The sequence below is a fragment of the Stenella coeruleoalba genome (assembly GCF_951394435.1).
Source record: "Stenella coeruleoalba genome assembly, chromosome: 5".
Taxonomy (NCBI): domain Eukaryota; kingdom Metazoa; phylum Chordata; class Mammalia; order Artiodactyla; family Delphinidae; genus Stenella; species Stenella coeruleoalba.
The window spans coordinates 53,564,493-53,587,575 of NC_137150.1; the positions used below are offsets into that span (position 1 = coordinate 53,564,493).

The 23,083-nt window shown below is 35.7% G+C and overlaps 1 protein-coding gene across 9 annotated transcripts in view; it reads left to right on the forward strand.

The window, feature by feature from the left end:
* The window catches only part of NAALADL2 (N-acetylated alpha-linked acidic dipeptidase like 2), a 1,497,545-nt gene that overhangs the window by 827,679 nt on the left and 646,783 nt on the right, over positions 1-23,083 (forward strand). For all 9 annotated transcript variants that reach the window (XM_079922501.1, XM_079922499.1, XM_079922500.1 and 6 more), the window contains 2 exons: positions 6,944-7,217; positions 19,828-19,947. In XM_079922501.1, the coding sequence (XP_079778627.1) occupies positions 6,944-7,217; positions 19,828-19,947 (394 nt within the window). The remainder of the gene's footprint in view (positions 1-6,943; positions 7,218-19,827; positions 19,948-23,083) is intronic.

Genomic DNA, 23,083 nt, shown 5'->3' on the forward strand with positions numbered 1-23,083 from the left:
TCAAATAATGCTGGTAGTACAACAAGCTTTGGAAAACTATTTAGCATACACCAGTGACAGTATTTCTGAGTTACATAATGATATACAATTTTACACCCACTACCCTTGGTAAAAATATAAGATAAAATAATAAAGACAATACCAGGTATTGGTGAGGAATGGAAGAATAAGTTTCATGCAGACCTGGCAGCAGTGCAATCAGAACTTTTAAAAAAGCATTTTGGCATTTTTGACTAAAGTTATACAAGCACATAATCTATGGACCAGTAAGTCCTTCCCTAGAGAGGTTCTTGCCTATATCTATTAGGAAACATAGACAAGAATGATCAATGCAGCATTATTTGTAATAATGAGAAAACAAAACAACTTAAAAATACTTGTCTCAGGAAACTGATAATAAACCTGGAGGAATCTCAGAAATTTAATACTGAGTGAAAATCAAATCACAAAAGAATATTCGTATATTTACAATAATCATCGTATTGTAAGCTGCTAAGAGAGTAGATCTTTTTTTTTAAATTAATTAATTAATTCTTGGCTGTGTTGGGTCTTCGTTTCTGTGCGAGGGCTTTCTCTAGTTGCGGTGAGCGGTGGCCACTCTTCATCGCCATGCGCGGGCCTCTCACTATCGCGGCCTCTCGTTGCGGAGCACAGGCTCCAGACGCGTAGGCTCAGTAGTTGTGGCTCACGGGCCTAGTTGCTCCGCGGCATATGGGATCTTCCCAGACCAGGGCTCGAACCCGTGTCCCCTGCATTGGCAGGCAGATTCTCAACCACTGTGCCACCAGAGAAGCCCAGAGAGTAGATCTTAAATGTTCTCACCACAAAAAACAGATGATAGTTATGTGATGTGCTGAAGGTGTTAGCTAATGGTATGGTGGTAATCATTTTGTAATATATAAGTGTATCAAATCATCATGTTGTACACTTTAAACTTACGTAATGTCATATGTCAATATATGTAAAAAAAGAATATATAGAAGATACCAAGTATATAAAGGTAGAAACTCAAAGCCTAAGGAATGAACTGTTAAGGACTTATAGATACATACATATTAAATCTATAAAAAGAAGACAAAGGAAGCCACAAAAAGAGAAAAAACGTTGATGATTACCCTGCAGGCCAGGGTAACTGGTGAAATAAAGACTATCTAGAGGGCTTCAGTAATATTGGAAATGTTATACTTCATAGGCTGGGTCATTCTTTCATTATTCTTCATAAGTTATATATGTTATATATTATATATTCAATTTTTTCATAACATTGAAAAATGAAATTATAATACAAAAAGTATATATCCTTTAAATTGAAATAGAGAATACAAATATCCTTTACTCAGTAATTTTAGCTTAATAGTGAATAATATTTAGAAATTCTCCAGCATTGAGACAAATTACTAATTCTTCATTTGAGTCCCTAAAGTAGTATTTTATTTACCTTTCAAGGCCATGTTGTAAGTATAAACATCTTGAAACATTTTTTTGTGTTGTTTACACTGTAAAGCACTTTGAACCTGAGACTAGCAAAAGAAATGGCAGAGTAAATATCCTGCCTACTAATTGGTAGACTTATGGTCATCAATTGACTGGGTAGAGGAGCAAAAAAAAAAGAAAATAGAAGTCTAAAGTAGTATTAAAATTTCTCTTCTCTTTTTCTGTTAATGTTGACTGTACATAGTCAAATTTACATGAATAAAACGTGTGTATTCTGCAAGTCCACTTTATACATATTACAAAAGGAGATTATTGATTATTAATTTCCAAATGGTTTTTTCATCAAACTGAGTTAAGTTTCAATTCAATTAGTTTACTTGCCCTGTCCAAAATACTGCAGAAAGAACTGCAGTTAGGAACAAAGAAAGAGAGTTGCAGAGGCAGAGATCAGATACAGCAATGAAAGAACAGGGAAGAGAGCAAGATGAGGGAGTAGAAAATACTAGCCTGTATTCACCCCTCCTCTCCCCCACCAAAAAACAAAATTAGATACCCAGGCACTAAAATAGGTCTGGGAGGGCTATAGCAACACAGTGGATCAAAAAAAAAAAAAGGAGAAAGGTTGTGGGGGAGATCAGTTTAGCTGGGACATCCAAAGATGGCTAGGAACCAAGAAGGGTGGAGGCTATTGGTATCAACCATGGTCCCAAGTGGTTGGCTCTGTGGAGGATCCTAACAATCTTGTCACTCAGGACTGTAACACCCCAACAGCCACAAACTCCCCACAGCTTTCATGGTGGGAGGCCCCAAAATGTTCATTGGCATGGACTTCAGTGACCTGATGCTTAGAGGATACCAACAGCTTTCACCACTGAGGTAACCAAAAGCCATCACTGCTGCAGACTCCCAGGAGAGGGAGATGCTGCTGTCCCTCCCCACACCCAAAAGAATTGCTGTTGCAGAGTCCCCAGAACCAGGGCTGCCACCACCCCCCTAACCATGCACATTCGCCAGAACTCAGAACCATGGCTACTCTGCTATACCTGCACTTTAGACCTGGATATAGCTGCCATTCCATGTGTTCTTGTGACTTAGGCAATAGAGTCACTGCCACTGTAGGCTGACCAATGTCCTGGATCCTGGGAGCTGCTATCACTCTACAAGCACCTGTACTCCAGACCCTGGCTTTGTGATTACTCTATGGGTGTCCATTCATCAGACACCCATGCCACCCTCACTGTAATAGCCCTGCAAGCCAACCAGGCACCAAGAGGGATCCCTTCAGCCAAAACGTCCTACATGGGAGAAAAAGAGATGGGGAGTCCCCAGCAGCCTTTGCTACCAAACAGCCCTCACTGCTACTGTGTATAGTCACAACCTTGGCCACTGAGGACCCCTACAATCTTATATCAGACAAAATAGACTTACTTTAAAAACTGTAAAAACACAAAGAACGTCATTTTGTAATTACAAAGGGATTGATTCATTAAGAGTGTGTAACAATTGTAAGTATATAGGTACTGAACATTGGCACCTATATTAAGCAACCATTAACAGATCTGAACAATATAATAATTGTTGGGGACTCCAATACCCAACTTTAAACAATGGATATATCATCCAGACAGAAAATCAGTAAGGAAATATTGAATATGAACTACACTTTAGACCAAATGAACCTAACAGACATATACAAAATATTCTACCCAACAGCAACAGAATACCCCTTCTTTTCAAGCACACATAGAACATCTCCAGGATGGATCATAATTTAGGTCACAAAGCAAGACTTAGCAAATTTAAGAAGTATGAAATCGTATCAAATATCTTTTCTGACCACAGTGGTGTAAAACTAGAGCTCAATAATAGGAAGAAAGCTGGAAAATTTTTAAACATGGAAATTAAACAACATACTCCTGAGTAACCAGTGTGTCATGGAAGAAATCAAAAGGGAAATCAAAATACATCCTGAGAAAAAATGGAACAGAACATATGAACACTTATGGGATGCAGCAAAGACAGTTTTAAAAAGAAGTTTATAGTGATAAATACTTTAAGAAAAAAGAAAGATCTCAAATATGCAATCTAACTTTACGCCTGAAGAAAGTAGAAAGAGAACAAACTAAGCCCAAAGTTAGCAGAAAGATGGGAATAACAAAGATCAGTAAATAACAGAAATCAATGAAATAGAGACCAGAAAAGCAATGGAAAAGATCAATGAAACTGAGCTGTATTTTTGAAAAATAAACAACATCAACAAACCTTTAGCTAGACTAAGAAAAAAGAAGACTCAAATAAAATCTGAGATAAAGGAGGAGACATTACAACTGCCACCACAGAAATAAAAAGGAACTTAAGAGACTACTATGAACAAATATCAGCCAACAAATTGGAAGCCTAGAATAAAGGATAAAATCCTTGAGAATAAATTTAACCAAGGAGGTGAAAGACCTGTACACTGAAAACTTTAAGACATTGATGAAAAAAATTAAGACAAATCAATGGAAAGATATCTCATGTTCTTATTTGAAGAACTAATATTGTTAAAATGTCCACACTACCCAAAGCAATCTTCAGATTCAATGTAATCCCTATCAAAATTCCAGTGGCATTTCTAAAATCTATATGGAACCACAAAAGACATTGAATAGCCAATGCAATCTTGAGAAAAAAAGAACAAAGCTGGACACATCACACTTGTTGATTTCAAACTATATTACAAAGCTATAGTGATCAAAAGATTATTTTGTCATCCAAACACATCAATGATCTGTTTGATCAAAAATGATCAATGAAACAAATTAATCATAGAAAATAGGTCAATGGAACAGAATAGTGAGCCCAGAAATAAACCCAATATATATGGTCAATTAATTTTTGACCAAGGAGGCAAGAACACAATGGGGAAAGAACAGTGTCTTCAATAAATTGTGTAAGGAAAACAATGTACACATGCAAAAGAAACCCCTATCTTACTCCATCATAAATATTAACTTGAAATGGATTAAGGACTTAAATGTAAGACCCGAAACTGCAATACTCCTAAAAAAGAATACTTCTTGACATTGGTCTTGGCAATTTTTTTTGCCAAGGAAATGATTAACAAAATAAAAAGGCAATCTATGGAATAGGAGAAAATACCCAACGTATAGCTAATAAGGGGATAATATATATTATATATAAGAAATATATATATATAAGATATATATATAATATATATATATATAAGAAATATAAATATATAAGAAACTCACACAATTCATTAGCAGAAAAAGAAAAAAAAACAGTTAAAAACTGGGCAGAGGACCTTAATATTTCTCCAAAGAAGATACAGAGATGACCAATAGATACATGAAAGGTTCTCAACATCATCAGGGAATACAAAGCAAAACCACAATGAAATATCACCTCACACCTGTTAGGAGATCTGTCAAAAAGACTAGATAGCAAATGCTGGTGAGGGTGTGAAGAAAAGGTAAAATTGTACACTGCTGGTGGGAATGTAAACTGGTAGAGCCATTATGGAAAATAGTATAGAGGTTCCTCAAAAAATTAAATCTAGAACTACCACAATTTAGCTGTACTACTTCTGTGTATATATCCAAAGAAAATGAAGTCAGTATCTAAAAGAGATATCTGCACTGCCATGTTTATTGCAGCATTATTCACAATAGCCAAAGTATGAAAACAACCTAAGTGTTCACGGACAGATGAATGGATAAAGAAAAGTGGTGTGTATATACAATATACACATTCAATAATATTATTCGGCCTTAAAAAAGGAGATCATGCCATTAGCGACAATGTAGATGAATTCAGAGAACACTGTGATAAGTGCGATAAGCCAGACCAAGAAAGCCAGAGACTGCATCATATCACTTACATGTTGAATCTTAAAAAAAGTCAAACTCTTGGAAACAGGGTAGAATCATAGTTGTCAGGGACTGGGCGCTGAGGGAAATGGGGAGATGTTGGTCAAAGAATAGAAGCCTTCAGTTATAAGATGAATAAGTTCTGAGAATCTAACATATAGCATGGTGACTATAGTTAACAATACTGTATTGTATTCTTGAATTTTGCCAAGAGAGTAGATCTTAAGTGGTCTCAACACACACAGGCACACGACTAAGTAACAAAGGTGAGTTGATGGATGTGTTCATTTGATTGTGATAATAATTTCACACCATACATGTATATTAAATCATCATGTTGTACACTTTAAATATATACAATTTCGTTTGTCAATTATACCTCAAAAAGCCTCCCCACCAAAAAAAGAAAAAAAAAATACAAGGCTGACCAGTATTTTTCAGAATAAAAAGTAGAATTCTTCCCATAAGTTTTTCCATAAAATTTACATGACACTGATGATTGGTTAAATTAGATATTGTTTTAAAAAAGAATAGAAATAACCTTAAAAAGATAGAAAACAATTGGTAAATTGTCATCGCACCTTCCTGTATACACCAGCTTTTAAGCTGTGTCAACAGACCTTTTTTCTCCAGTAATGCTTTCCTATACCATCCTATGTATTTTTTTCCATTGTGCCTGTTTCTTATTCTTTTTTCAAATATGTTTCATTGAGGGTTCTTGAATAAACAGGGTCCTAAAATAAGGATGTGTGAGAAAAATAATTTGATGGGCAAAAATGACAACTATAGTAAAATTTCCACTTAAGTATTAGTTTGGATAGCAATAAAATGCTTATAGGAAGATTTTTTGCCAAAAAAAGAGCTGGTTCCTTTGCATTCTAGCCCAAAACAAAGCAAAACTTTATTAAATTTTTATTTTTTAATTTCCCATATCTCATGCTTTTCTAGGTTCTATGCATTTTTTTAAACAGAGCTTGTCTGGTTTCTAGGATGTCCTAAGCAAAAATAGTGTCATTATGGGTTATGGAACAAGTATAGGAATAAATATATAGACTACACAGCAAGCACACACAAAAATTAACTTCATATTGGTTTGACAGTCTGTGGTTGGTTTTGCCACAATATACTGATTTTATTGCATATCATTATGTTCATAGCATCATGTAATTTGGCATGTAACTTGTATCAGAAGAGTTCCCTCTGAATTATTTTTTAAATACCAATATCTGTGTATTAATCACATAGCTTTATATGTAATCATATTAAGTACAGTGCAGAACTGTCTCAACCAACATGACCCCTAGGTTTGGAGCCGAGTTTTAAATAGATTATGTTGTTGTCAATAGAAGGATCAGAAGTAATAAAAGAGCTAGTTGGTATTAATTCTTCTCTTCTCTGTAGACCCATAGAACTTTATTAGTTCTTAATTTGAGTTTAATTCATTCTGCTTTGATTTTCTATAATTTCTGTAAAGCTCATCACCTCTACCAAATTGTGAATTTCTTGTGTAGTGTCCTGTCTCACGCATCTTTCACATCCCACATCTATTAATAATGGTTCGTATACTGAATCACCACAACTTGAAAGAATAAAGATTTCCTTTTTTTTTTAGAATATACCTTTTAAATTTCTTTCAGAAATTTGGTACAACTGTACAAAAGTGAAAACGACATAGAAATTTCAAAGAAGATTAAGACTCAGTGGACTTCTTTGGGCCTAGAAGACGTACAGTTTGTAAATTACTCTGTGCTGCTGAACCTGCCAGGCCCTTCTCCCAGCTCAGTGACTCTAAGCAGCAGTGGCCAGTGCTTTCATCCTAATGGCCAGCCTTGCAGCGAAGAAGCCAGACAACACGGCAGCCAAGATCCGCTCTACTCATATGCAGCCTATTCTGCCAGTGGAACTCTCAAGGTAATATGACAATTTGTCTCTGTCATTTACAGTGAAATGAAATTAGAAAACAACAGCTTTCATCTAAATTGAACTAACTGGCAAGAAGCAACATACCAAAATAACCAGTAAATATTCTCAGTGTGGAGGTGCCAGGAAAGGGGAAGGAAGATTTGAATTGCCTGACCCTTTTCTTGTCATATTTTGAAAGTGAAAACATGTTAGAAGAATTTAATTTAAAAGTGTTGAGTGTGTGACTGAGTCATTCACAGTTTGCTTAATCCTTACAGTGTGAGTTCATTTCGTTCTTTGGTTCTGAAGAGGCAAATTTTAATAGATCAATGTGGACAGAAAGAATAGGAATGGAAGCAGTTGTGTTTTGAAATTGTGTATGCACACAAGAAATGAAGTGGAAAATTTATGTGATTACTCACACATTTAAGATTTGACATACAGTGTGTCTGCTTTATGATGGAAAATATAAACAAGGGACGAGGTGTGAATTATTGCTTTAGTCTTTCTGGGTTAGCTGGTTTTTTTGATGTGGTTTTTTGGCATTGTGGTTAAGTGCACAGCTTCTAGAGCCACGTGGACTAGTTTCAAATCTCAGCTGCCCAATTACCACTATTAATTAAGCATATAGGGCTGAGTTTTCTCATCTCTGTAATGGGGATAATAATAGTTCCAGCTTCATAAGCTTGTTATGAGAATTAAATTAATATATGTAAATCTTGGAGGATAGAGCTTAGCCTATGGTAAGGACGAGAGAGCAGTTAGAAACCATAGCATTTAATTGGTCACTAGTTTCCTTTATATAGGCAACTTTTTCATCTCCATGTAAGAGTCCTATTTGAACAAACACATTCAGTTTTTTTAATAAAACTATTGATTTCTTCTATAGATTTTATATGAATGAAATGCTGGTTCTGATTGTTGATTATTGGCACAGATTTTTAAGAATCCAACTTATTATTAACTGTGATTAAGATGATTAATTTAAATCACTTAAAATTACATTGCAGAAATAGATGCTTGTTCCCAATTTAAAAAAAATTTTTTTTGGGTGCGGCATGAGGAGAAGCAGCTAACCACTGCTTTGGCATTGTTCTTGTTCTGTGTTGTAACATTCTCTGATATTTAGCAGAACCGCATATAACCAGCACCACCTTGAAGCCTTTTTATTAATTAAAAGTTAACATAATATTAAATGTCCTAGTGTAGGACTCATGATTTGACTTGATACACTATGTCTGATAGGCAATAATGGAAAAGTACTTGCGTACTAATGGAAATAGAGGGAGGCCGCCAGCATTCTTTCTTTGGTTCAGAAACTTTGGTCCCAAGTCGAGATTCTAAAGTTACCCCACATATTTTAGACTCCCAACCCTACATAAGCCCTACACATTTCCAGGCTCCTCTTTATCCTGGTTGATTCAAGTACAGCACAGTCATCTCCTTCCTTAAACAAAAGCATGTCCAAAACACAGAACAAGAACAAAACCCCAGAAGCTTGAGTGGATCCTTGGAATCACCCCCATCTATTTTCTTTCCAGTTTCCTCTGGCAAACATCCATTATTCCTGGACTGAGGTGATATGGAAAAGCCGTGGAACTATAGCTTGTGTCTCAGTTGCCTTAGTGTGTACCTCTTTAATAATTGCCTGGGCACATTGGATTTTTTTTTTTGTATTCCTGTGTAACCATATCTCTGTGGGATTTTCACACATTTATCTTATCAGTTATAAGTGTTTAAATTTTCTGTTTGTTTCATATAAAAGAAAACCAAGGTCTACTATAGAATCATGGAAGTAGTTAAGTATCTGCGAAGTCATAAGTCATGGAACTCTAGTATTAACTTGGTAGGAGTGTAAATTGGTGCAGCCACTATGGAAAACAGTATGGAGGTTCCTCAAAAAACTAAAAACAGAATTACCACATGACTGAGCAATTCCACTTCTGGGTATATATTTGAAGAAAACAAAAACACTAACTCAAAAAAATACACCCACCCCAATGTTCATAGCAGTGTAATTTTTTACACACACACACAGGCGCCCACACACACACACACACACACAGGCACCCACACACAATGGAATATTACTCAGCCATAAAAAATGAAATTTTGCCATTTGAAGCAACATGGATGGACCTGGAGGATATTATGCTTAGTGAAATGTCAGCCAGAGAAAGGAAAATACTCTATTTTATCACTTATGTGTGGAATCTAAAAAATAAAGTGAATGAATATAACAAAATAAAAAGAGACTCACAGATATAGACAACAAACTAGTGGTTACCAGTGAGGAGAGGGAAGGCGAAGGGCAAGATAGGAGATTAAGAAATACAAATTACTATGTATAAAGTAAATAAGCTACAAAGATATATTGTACAGCACAGGGAATATAGCCAATATTTTGTAATAACTTTAAATGGAGTATAATCTATAAAAATATTGAATCCCTATGTTGCATACCTGGAACCAATATAATATTATAAATTAACTATATTTGAATTAAAAAATACCATTTTCAATAAAGAAGTGGTGAAAAAGATTTTAAATAATATAGCTATTAAAAGGGAGAAATAAAGTTAGCTATAGATGTAGAAGTGTATTCCATGTGTGAAATATTAGGCCTAGATAGAAGGGAATAATGTTAAAGGAACTAAAATGCAATTATAGATAAAACAAACACTTTGTATTTGAAGAACATAATTTAAGAAATTAACCGTGCAAATTAGATGACAACACTGGCAGTAAGTATTTTTAGAATTATGTTAATAATTCAAATCTATTACACTAAGTACATAATAATTTAAAGATTTATATAAATAAAGGACATAATGTGATATTGACTTTTTAAACTTTTACTATATTAGTATTATAATTTTCAAAAGCAAAGCAATTTCTTGGTGACTATTTTATATGCATATAGAATACTTGCATATATTTTATATACATGTTTTAGATAGGTGTATTACTGAAACTCGCATATTCTAATTAATAGGACACTGGTGAATTTTCTATGTCTCTTCAGACTATTTCCCAATTCAAATCAAGCTTGAGAGGTTGCTGCTGATGACTCAGGCATACCGACTTTTTGATTTTGAATACACTGTATTTGCATGAATTTCTATCAGGCAGTGCCATTAACAAGTTCTTAAATTATTCTAGTCTAACTGCCAGCAAAGCTCCCCGCTACTTTTGCTTTTGACAAGGTTATTTGTAGAAGAGCCATGCCCTTTTACTTTGAAGAGCTGTCATGTCCATTCATCATATGACCGTTTTGTATAAGCTTCCAATTTTTGCTTTCTGCTAACAGTCTAAACAGCATTTGTGATATCTGAGATCTACTTCGAAAACCTACTTAGTGCCAGCATGATGGATGGTGTACTTTGCAACATTTTGTAATTCATTGTGCACTGGAAAGGTGACATTGTTTACCCCATCATAATGACAGGTGGGTCAGTAAAATGGTCCTAAGGAGAGTTTTCCTGTCAGATGCAAAATACATATTAAAATGGATACATAAATAATTTAGCATGAATGAGGTTAGCTTCAGGGAATAAACAGTGATTTATATTTTTATTAAAGGGAAATATCAACTATAATATCATCATAATGTTAAAGACATTGATAGTGCTGGCAATGTCTAGTCAGTTTTATAAATAGAATATATGGCTTTATGTAATTCCTGTGCAGTTATTTCTTTTGTCCTTTGTGAAACCAGTGCAGGTACAGAAGAGTAAAGGGAACAATTAGTATTTAATACAGGTTGGTCAGATTGGGTCTACCATGTTCTTACTTTGAATAAGGGATTTGTTTTTATTCCAGTACATTTTATAAATGTTGAAGTTTTCTTTCTGTTAAGCATTATTTTGTATCGGGAAGACAAGTCAAATAATGCAGTTTTATGAAGAAACATTTTCAACAACTCATTAGCTGTGCATGAAATATTGTTACCAACACACTTCTCACTATCCCATTCCTCAGAAAGCATAGTTCAGGAGCCCAGACTAGCAACCTTCCTTACCAGTTGCACATCTGTGGATTGGTTGCTTCAATTCTCTAAGCCTCAAAAGTCCTTATCTGTATAAGGGGAATAGTAATAGTATCTCAAATGATTGTTGTGAGGAAGAAATGATAGAAACCATGTCAAGGGCCCGGAACTTAGAAGCACTCAATAAATGTTAGCTATTGTTATTAGTAGTCGGTATAAAGTAGATGCATTTAAATGGGAGAAATTAAGAAAATATCAGGACTATATATCATAAAATTTGGAGTACAAATGTTTACCACATTGTCTGAATACAGTCTTCCTGTCTTCTATTTAACATGACAAATATTAATCATTAGGGAGGAAAATGCCTTAAGTATGAATACATAATAAAATAAATATAATTCCCTGATATATAATATAATTTTTCATTTAAAACTGAAAGCTCAGATAAATGAAGTATTTTATTTTTGAATGCAGAATGGCAAAGCATGTCAGTTTGGGCCTGAAGAGCGTTGCTTGTCTTTGTTTTGTGAAATTTCATGACATAGTTTAACACATGAAATCTGAACACTGCATCAAATATTTTGTCAAAAAGTCTTAAAGAGAAAATAATCGCTGCATGGAATCCTTGGATAACTTGTAATCAGATGTCTATTTTCTCACGGCTAGGAAGACTTTGTCTTCCTCTTTTATTTTTAATATTCTCAAACAAAGGCAAACTTATCAGTGTTATGGCAGAAGGCAAAGCTATATGTATTTAGCTCTGAATGCTTCCTGTTACAGATAAAAATATCGGAAAGCTAAAGGAATAGAATGAAATTGTATTATTGTCTGGGTATGAAGATGAGGCTACTGTCTCACAAATAAAGAAATGTGAGCTTCGAGCAGTTTTTCAATGCTGAAAAGGATTTTGCATTTTATTTGTTTCCCCTCTGTTGTGGAATCCATCTTTTGGTCAACGGTGCACAAATGTGAGATGAATGGCTTTGAACAAAGTTGTATGTAAGTGATTCACTTAAAAAAATCTACATAAAATCCCTTGGTTTAATATAACCTTCTGTTTCTGATTTCACGAGCTCTGTGCAGTAACTGAGTTAACAAAATAATTTCAAAGTTGGCTGCTTTTTTTTTGTTTTTTCAAGATAGTCCATGGGATTAGTTTCCACATATTTAAGGTATATATTTTTCCTGGATTTAAAATTTCATAGATAGAAGCATTTACAAATAAAAAAGTGATATATCACAACATAGTGTCCATAGTGAAATATTTGTTAGGGAGGTTACATCTTATTCCCGGGAAAGAATAAAAGCCTATTATACGAAATAAAAGTTTACAACAAAGATAGTTGAATTCACCTAAACAGTTAAAGTACAATGGACTATTTTTCTCCCTCTTCATTAGAAGAAATATAGCATTTTGAGTGAGAAAGTGTTTGACTACAGATTTCTTTTTTCTTTTTTTTTTTTAATTTATTAATTTATTTATATTTGGCTGTGTTGGGTCTTCGTTTCTGTGCGAGGGCTTTCTCTAGTTGCAGCAAGCAGGGGCCACTCTTCATCGCGGTGCGGAGGCCTCTCACTGTTGCGGCCTCTCTTGTTGCGGAACACAGGCTCCAGACGCGCGGGCTCAGTAGTTGTGGCTCACGGGCCCAGTTGCTCCGCGGCATGTGGGATCTAACCAGACCAGGGCTCGAACCCGTGTCCCCTGCATTGGCAGGCAGATTCTCAACTACTGCTCCATCAGAGAAGCCCCTTGACTACAGATTTCTAATTTGACTAAAGTTATTTCTAAAGATTCTGAATCAGCATAATTGTTGTTTGACAGAAAATTCTAGGTCAGGATTTTTAGTTTTAATATAAGTTAAAACATACCACTTACAATGTTTTGATAACATAACTTTCTTAGCAGATTTAATATATAGTTTAATTTTCATAAAATGTCAGTATACAGTTTACAAATAAGATTTACCTCATTTCATTGGATGCTGCAAATTCAGTCTTTTCAGAACTAGAGAGATCTGTGCAAAAGTTGATCCTTAGGTTTATGCACTATTTCAGTACATTAATATAGTTGATTTTAAAGGAAGCAGAATTCAATCATATTACTTTCATGGTCTCCAGGAAGAATTCTCTTGAATGAATTTGCAACTCCTTCAATATCCTTACCTTAATAAGTTGAGTATCATTTATTAAATAAAGTACCCTTTGATTATTAATCTGTTTTTCCTTGTATTTTAATTTGATACTGAAAGATTGATATAGAATTTAGCCTGCTGGCTGTCACTAATGTAACAAGAAACACTCAACATTTAGCAAGTATATAGTAAGTGCCCTTTTTTATGCCGATCACAGGAGCAAAATCATCCATAAGAAAGTTTTGGACACTGCCCACATGTAGCTGGCAGTCTAATAGGGGAAACTTGCTATTAGGTAAGCAATTATACAACTGCATGGTGCCATCCTGCTATGAAAACTAGCAAGTTACCTAAATATTCTAGACTCCATTTCCTCATCTGTATAGTGGTCAGAAATATCGAGAAATATGAATGTTCTGAAGATTGACTGAAAACAACTTATGTAATCTCCATGGTAAAATGGCTAGTACAGAGGACATAAATGGTTAAGTACTGATTTTCTTTTTCCTTTTTTATCATAACAGCCCTGTCCAATTTAACCCTTCTTATAATACACACGTGCGTGCATGTGATCTCTCCCTCTCTCTCTTTCTTCCTCCCTCCCTCTCTCTTTCTCTCTCTCTCTTCCTCCCTCCCTCTCTCCCTCTAAGGTTCTGTATTCAAATTCCAGTTTTCCAACAGCTGGGGTTCCCTGTGAACCTCCTCTTGCCCTCATCTCTCTCTTGCCGTTACCCACCTCTTGCCCTGATCTACTTCTGAATTTTTTCCACTTTGCCAAGACCTAGGCACATGCTTCAACCCACATCTCTAATGCATATCTTTTTTTTTCTAAATTACCTAGAAAATCCTTAAATAGTGCATTTTTTTCTTCCCCACAATTTGTTTTCTTAATTTAGTATACATTCTTATCCCAGGTTTGCATTATTTTGCCTGTTGACTTTGGAGATTATTGATGTAAATATGGAAATAGAATCCTGACAGAACTTTGCTTCACTTTGGTTAAATTTCTATATTACAGTACTTTTTAACTTAATTTTCTTTCCTTTAGATGGATGTGCTTTATATGTTAGATTATAAAACATTTCACAAGTTGTTAAAAATGATTACTATATGCCAAGACAAGTGACTACTCTGGCTTATCTTTGTTTTTTCTGCTTTCAAAACATGGTCACTGTACACAAATAAAAGAAAATAAATTATTCACTGTGCCATTAAGCACTGCATTTAGTATATCATTGTAGCAAATATTTTTTCAGCATGTGTTTATAGTACAGTAATAAAAAGTGATAAAATTGACCAGCCATCCCTTTATCTGACCTTTTACACTGAAGACAGCAGAATGGATTGTGTGAATTCAGTTGGGATATACTAGTTTAGCACACTTGCTGGTGTCCCTTCTGATCGGTTGGGAGTCTATTTTAACTGATTAGTTCTTCTGCTGTTCTAGTAATTAAATATTTTAAATAACTAAATATTATTTAAATTATTAATAGCTTTTTAATACTAAAATACTTAATATTTTATATATCTGGGTGCTTATGCCAACCCCATCTTAACTGGTCTTTATTAGCTAGAATACTTGTTTGAGAAGGAGTTTGAAAGGATTGATTAGTGATGTCTGCCACAAGGGTGGGAGGAAGCAGCATTGGCTTTCGTGTTTTAATACATTGTGGTTTTCATAATAAGGCCTATGATGGAAAGCCCTTCAGTGAACTTGAAAAAAAAGAACTAAGAAAGTACTAACAGTCTTTGAATTTTGAACTCTTCATCATTACTAATACACTATTTTTTTAGAAAGGATAACAGTAAACATGGGAGATTATTCTGATTTTACAAGTACAAGCACTTTAATTTGAAGAATATTCAAAAGCTAGGTTACATAAAGTAGTAGTAAGTTTCTAAAGTAAAATTTGTATTTAGATGAATAGTACTTCTGATAACCCTGTATTTTGTCAGTATGAGAAATGCTTGGGTTTACCGTTTCTGACTTTGAGTAGAAAATTACTGTTTTAGTCAAAGCAGGCTTTTCAAATATTCTGTACATTCAGAATCTCTCTTAGAGAAAACTGGGAGGATTCAGAGTGATTGATTTGGTTGAAAATGTCAAGTCTGAAAAATTTCAAGGCATACATCATTTCATAGGCATGAATAATTTTTGCTACCTCAGGTAGAAGAGAAACATGGCCCTGGATCATTCCTCAATGTTGAACCCAGGCCACCAGCAGGTGGAGGGCCCCAGAAACACTTCTCTGACCTGGCTACTTTCCGTGATTGTTCTATTAATTTTAGTTAGCTTACTACAGAAAATAACAATTCTATTCAGTTCTCTTGTTTATTCTCTTCTGTTGCTTCTTCTCAGAATAGTCTCTCCACTTTTCCATAGAACATTTGGTGCTATAGAATGTCACTTTTTAATGTTTTGATTTTTAGTCATTGCTAATTATTTGGTTTATGATTCCTCCTAATCACACATTTTACAGTGGATAGAAGATAATTGTATTTTACTATTCATTTCTAAAGTGTACCAGTGTCCTCTTAGCTGTTACTATGTGGCCCGTCTGTTGTCATGCCGATACTTTTTTAACAAAGTATAAATATTTGATTTTCTGTTACAATTGTTGTTTTTTAAGTTCTTTGTTCAAAAATTAACATATAGGGCTTCCCTGGTGGCACAGTGGTTGAGAGTCCGCCTGCCGATGCAGGGGACACGGGTTCGTGCCCCAGTCCGGGAAGAACCCACATGCCACGGAGCAGCTAGGCCTGTGAGCCATGGCCGCTGAGCCTGCGCGTCTGGAGCCTGCGCTCCACAACGGGAGAGGCCACAACAGTGAGAGGCCTGTGTACCGCAAAAAAATAATAATAATAACATATAAAATTTAAATAAAAATTAATGTGTAGACTTTTTAATATTTCTCTGTGGTAAAAAAAATAAAACAGAGCTAGTTTCCTTTCACTCTGCACCTCTCATTTACTCTTTCCTATGTGTCAGGAAGTCCTCTATGTGTTAGGGAAAAACTGGTACACATAGAGTAAATAGTTCAACAAGCACCTACATTCCTGTTCACTTGGCATTTCCCAAAGATGGCTCAGATGTGACTTAATCCTTGATATTTGGACATAAATTAAACATGGTATGCCAACTGGTAAGTGGACGGTTTTCTAGCGTGACAGAATACATGCAATAAAGAGAGGTTCATTGTAGCAACAAGAATGGTTGGAAAAAATGGCTTGACATTTTATCATATCATTGTATATTGATTTGTCTCAGAAAAATTCAATGTGCTTTCTTGCATCTGTGATTTTCAGTTTGCTTGAAGGTAAATATGAAACACTTTTGGAAAGGACCTGGTTCAGAAGCATCCTTTGAAGACAATAGATAATTTTTATTATCACCTGTCAAACTGTCAGAACATTGAGACTTCTGTAAATATTGACTTTTAATGCATAGCCTCAAAGTACATAAACCAAAATAAATTGATAAAATGATGCCTGTTTTGGGGAATATTTTTGTGGGATAAAGTCCTCTTACATGTTAAAATGCATTGATCGTTTATATATGCTATTTATAGAAGATGAGTTGGAGAGCTCTTTAATTGAAATTGCCACTTTTGATGTCATTTACAGAATTGGTATTTTAGTAACTGCCGTATTTTTCTGGTATGTACACAAACAAAAAGTCATAGTCTGGCCTACACGCTCTCAGACCAGTATGATTTTCCCCCAAACTCTCCTAAATATGAAAAGTATGTTCATTAATATAACCAAATGTATAATATCTCTGTTTTAAGATGCTATCAGTGAGTCATATTTAGTAGATAGCTTAGAAAGTTGAAATGGAAAACATAAATTATCTCATTTTTACAATGTGATCATTAATATTATGTGACCATTTATTTAATAAATACTGGTCAGCCTTGTATTATTCTACAATTTTCCTGTCTTGCTAGTTGTTTGGCATGTGTCGTCCAGCACTGGAGCTTGCTGGTTGTTGAGTGGAGGTGGGCCTTAGCACTGAGTTGGAGATCTCTGGTGGAACTCTTGCTGATTTTTATTACATAGGGCTCAGAGGTCTCTGGTGGTCCAGTCTCCTGAACTCGGCTTTCCCACATCGAAGGCTCAGGCCTGACATCTGACCAGAGCACCAAGACCCTGTCAGCCACATGGCTCAGAAGAAAAAGAAAAAAAAAGAAAGGTAGAAAAAAATAAAATGAAATGAATAAAGTTATTAAAATAAAATATTTTTTAAAAGTATTAAAATAAAAAATTTAAAAAGTAATAAAAAAAGAAAACATAAGAAGAGAGCCACCAAATCAATAAACAAATCCACCAATGATAACAAGCGCTAAAAAGTAAACTAAGATAAACATAAAGATCAAAAACTGGTCAGTTGCGTACGGCCAACCCCCTGTCTACAGTTGCTCCCAAAATCCACTGCCTCAATTTTGGGATGATTCGTTTTCCATTCAGGTGTTCCACAGATGCAGGTTACACCAAGTTGATTGCAGAGATTTTATCCACTGCTCCTGAGACTGCATGGAGAAATTTCCCTTTCTCTCCTGTTTTGCACAGCTCCTGGGTTTCAGCTTTGGATTTGGCCACACCTCTGTGTGTAGGTCACCTGAGGGCCTCTGTTCTTTTCTCAGACAGGACGGGGTTAAAGTAGCAGCTGATTAGGGGGCTCTGGCTCACTCAGTCTGGGGGGAGGGAGGGATACAGCATGCGGAGCTAGCCTGCAGAGGCAGAGGCCGGCATGACGTTGCATCAGTCTGAGGCATGCCATGTGTTCTCCCAAGGAAGTTGTCCCTGGATCACGGGACCCTGGCAGTGGCGGGCTGCACAGCCTCCCGGGAGGGGAGGTGTGGACAGTGACCTGTGCTTGCACACAGGATTCTTGGTGGCTGCACTACCAGCCTTAGCGTTTCATGCCTGTCTCTGGTGTCTGTGCTGATAGCCGCAGCTCACGCCTGTCTCTGAAGCTCGTTTAGTCAGTGCTCTGAATCTCCTCTCCTCACGCATCCCATAACAATGGTTTCTCGCCTCTTTGGCCATTCCATACTTTTTCCCAGACTCCCTCCTGGCCAGCTGTGGTGCACTAGCCCCTTTCAGGCTGTGTTCACCCAGCCAACCCCAGTCCTCTCCCTGGGGTCTGATCTCTAAAGCCCAAGCCTCAGCTCCCAGCCCCCACCTGCCCTGGCGGGTGAGCAGACAAGCCTCTCAGGCTGGTGAGTGCTGGTCAGCACCCATTCTCTATGGAGGAATCTCTCTGCTTTGCCGTCTGCACCCCTCTTGCTGCGCTCTCCTCTGTGGCTCCAAAGATTCCCTACCCTGCCCACCCCCTCTCCCCACCAGTGAAGGGGCTTCCTAGTGTGTGGAAACTTTTCCTTCTTCACAGCTCCCTCCCAGAAGTGCCGGTCCCGTCCCTATTCTTCTCTCTCTGTTTTTCCTTTTTTTCTTTTTCCCTACCCAGGTACGTGGGGAGTTTCTTGCCTTTGGGGAAGGCTGAGGTCTTCTGCCAGCATTCAGTAGGTGTCCTGTAGTTGTTCCACATGTAGATGTATTTCTGATGTATTTGTGGGGAGGAAGGTGATCTCCACATCTTACTCCTCCGCCATCTTGAAGATCCTCCCTCCTGAAACAGCACATTTAGTATTATAATTTTATGACTGGAAGGCATAACAGCTATTATTTTAATAATAGAAATTCCAGAAAGTAAAGTCCAAAGGAATCCTCTTGGCTGTAGGAGTATGCTGGATGGAACTCTCAGGGCAGTACGTTTCAAAGCGTGGGATGGGGTTCACTAAATCATAGGATTCCCAGTAAAATTTCCAGGAAGGCATACAATTTTTGCATTAATAAAATGAGACTTTTAAAAATGAGAAATATTGATATGAAACATAACTCTAAGGGAGTAGTGGGAAATGTGACAGAAGTAGTTGTTTGGTGTTATATTCTAAAGTCTTGAATTTCACAGTGGTACAGGTGGCTGTATAGGTTGTATCCTGCATAACCCAGGGGGTTGTCATTCACAGCTGGATATATGCACATCCTGAACAGCTGTGCATTGTGAACTTTGTACTTAATTTGGATAACAGTAGAGAATCTTTGAGTTGTTTTCACATCTAAGAGTAGTATGATTGTTGTTGAACCTTAAGGAAATTAATTTTACAGCATCTTGTAAAATGATTCAAATTCCAGAAACATGAATGTAAGAATATACCAAACTGGGTGGTCTGTTAGAGGCATAAACAGGGTTTGTAATTTGTTTAGAAGAGACTGCAAAGCAAAAATGAATCTAAACCTTTTTCTCAAGTGACTTCTCAAAGGAGAATTGTTGTACCCTGATAGAAATAGAAAGGTCATGATTGGGACAGGGTAAGAGAGAGATTAGTTCTCCTTTGAACGTTTTGAATTACTATGAATGATTTTGTTATGCTAAATGGGCAATTTGCTGTAATGCTTCTGACAGGGCTTTATTTTTCTTTGTCTTCTCTTTCAGGCTGAAGTCATTGATGTGAGTTATGGAAATGCAGATGATTTAAATAGGATTAAAAAAATGAAAAATGTCACAAATCAGATTGCACTCCTGAAATTAGGAAAACTGCCACTACTTTATAAGGTTGGTCCAATGGCTGTTATTTGGTGGTAGGGTGAATATTTTGTTCAGTTGGGGTTACATGTGCATATGAGAACATGAAGAGAGAGAGAGTGAGTGTGTGTGTGTGTGTGTGTGTGTGTGTGTGTGTGTGTCAGGGAAAGCAAGAGAGTGGAAAGACAAAGAGGCGTACGGTATCACAGGAAGATAACCTTTCCAAAATGGATAATTTTATATTAAGACCTTTAAGATATTGTGAGTTTGTGGGACCTTCATAAAATTGGCGTTTCCTTCATAATACCTATCTGGAATGCTAAAAATGAGAACCACAGTGTCTTCTTCTCGCGACATCTGCAAAACTTCTAATCTGATCTAATTACCATGTGCTTTATGTTAGACTAGTATCTCGCTGATTTACACTCCTTAGTGATTAATTTTTGTCAACTGTATAACTTCACAGTTACTGACTGTGCTCAGAAATTTAATTAAAATATAATATACTAAGGAAAAGCAGAATTATGATTTATTTTATTTAAAGAGTTTATTAATACTCATCCACCAGATGCATTTACATAATTAAAGCAGTTCAATCTAAGTATCTCATAATGAGCCACCACAATAGAGAGTCACTACTGCTCATTCTTACTTCATTTTCTTTTTCTATTAAGAAAGAATGATCAGTATAGTTATGTAGTTATGTCCCTGGAATGCTCTGGTTCTGAAGATATATTGGATTTCTCCTCATTCAAACCTATATGAGATTAGCTAATTCCCAGGAGCAAAAAATGTTTCCAGAAATCTGTTGGCACACTCTGTAAGGACCCAAGAGAACATTCTGTGCCTGTTTTTTATTTTCCAAGGATGCTCTTATACTTAAATCAATGTCTGATAGTAGAAAATAGGCCAGAATTTTAAGTTAGTCTTGAAAATATAATACACACTGATAATAATTTTTGTAGGATATTTTGTAGGATTTTTGTAGGATTTGTTAGTATGTATTAAAGGCCTTAAAATTATCATTTTGACCCAGTAATTCCATTTCAACAGTATATTCTAAAGGGGAAAAAAATCAGAGATGATGAACACAATGATTACCAATGATGTGAGAAAATATTTGAAATGATATATACATCCAGTTTAGCACTGAAAATTATGCTACATTTGTACAGCTGAATACAACAATTACAATGTGAAGAATATTTAATATGTGAAAATCCTCATAAGTCAAACAAATAAATTATAAAGAGGACATTTATAATAATTATAGAATAATGATTACATTTATAGTTACTTCTAAAAGTAACATTGTTAGAAATATGGATTAAATATTTTTCTAAGCATTTTTAATGTATTTTCACATTAATCTTTACAATAACCATAGTGTTGAGGTACAGATTATTATCTTCAGTTTATAGATGAGTATCACAAGTGCATGAGGAAGGAAATAAGGTAGAGTATACTCTTTCCCCCAAAACAGCCCCAATCTGGTAGAGGGGCAAAATGATGACATTTTAAATCAATGGTACAGATTTGATCATGGTATGAGACTAGGCATTCTAATTACTTACTTAAGACAAGCGATTCAAATTGCTTAGAGGACATTTTATTACCAGTAATCAGAAGAACTCTTCCTCTAGTTGTTTGAGGAAGAATGTTCTTTTCCAGATGTTTTAAAGGGACAGTGGAAAACAAAGCACAACAGACCCACTTACCCATGAAGGATAAGTTCCAAGACTCCCAGTGGATGCCTGAAACCACAGTTAGTACCAAACCCTACATATACTATGCTTTTTCCTATACATATATACTTATGATAGTGTTTCACTTATAATTAGGCATAGTAAGAGATTAACAACAATAACTAATAATAAAATAGAACATATAACAATATACTATAATAAAAATTATGTGAGTGTGATACCACCAACGTCATTCTGATAATTTAGAGGGCTGCTTAGTGACTAATGGGCAGGTTAGGATATACAGCATGGATATGCTGGGCAAAGGGACAATTCACATCCTGGCTGGATGGAGTGGGACAGCCTGAGATGACATCAAGCTACTCAGAACAGCCCGTAGTTTAAAACTTAGGAATAGTATTTTTGGAATTTTCCGTTCAGTGTACTTTGGACTGCAGTTGACCACGAGCATCTGAAACCTCTAAAAGTGAAACTATGGATAACAGGGAACTACTGTAACACTGCTTTGAGTACAGTACATGAATCCTGCTTGTTCAACCTAAGAATGATACAGATGTCTAAAATGTTGTTTGTGGTAGGGGCCAATTATCTAAATTGGGTTGATGGAATTATGGATTTCTATTTCTTTATATTTTCTAAATTCCTAATGATTTTGTATATATTTTGTAAGGAAAAAAAGTCTAAAAATTCATGTTAAGATAAGGCATTTAAAATTTTTTCTAACAGTGTTTATAGGCCAAATACTCAAAATCCCTACCAGTAGATAATGGGTTAAAACATAGCCAGTTTCTTTTTATTTGACTGCTGCAGAGAATATTTACATTATGAAACCATTTGGCAAGGTCCGCAAAGTACTGAAATAGTGGTTTATCTAGAATAGGTCACAGTTATTAAAACCCCAGTACATTTTCCCTGATCATCTTCCTATGAAGAGATTTAACAAAGAGGTCTGTGCAGAATTTCCCTTTAGACAGAGCCTTGCCACAAACTTGGCATTATCTTCTAGCCAGAGAAGAGAGCACTCTTTCTTTAACCTTTCAGATTCTATTCTAGGCATCTCTGTTTTCTGTAGATTGTCCCAGAGATTATGGAATCACGGATTCCATATCTGTTAATATATATTCATATTGTAAAGAGAAAAAGAAAACATGGTGTAGACAAGGTTATATAGCATGATTATAGCTGAACTTGCTTCACCTGTCCATCAGATATATTCTGAGGCTGAAATTGGAAAATGAGGTAATAGAGTAATACAGCTGGGTTGAAAAAAAGGCAGAGGACCAATAGACTTCTATGTGAATTACAACTGTTACTCATGATTCCAAATGAGCATCTGGACTGGGAACATGGGACTGAATGAGTAGAGAAAAGTTAATCCTATTTTAACTGTGCACTAGTAACTAAATCACAGTTTAAAAAATGAATCTGGGAGGGAATCTCTGTATCTGAGTTAAAGAGGG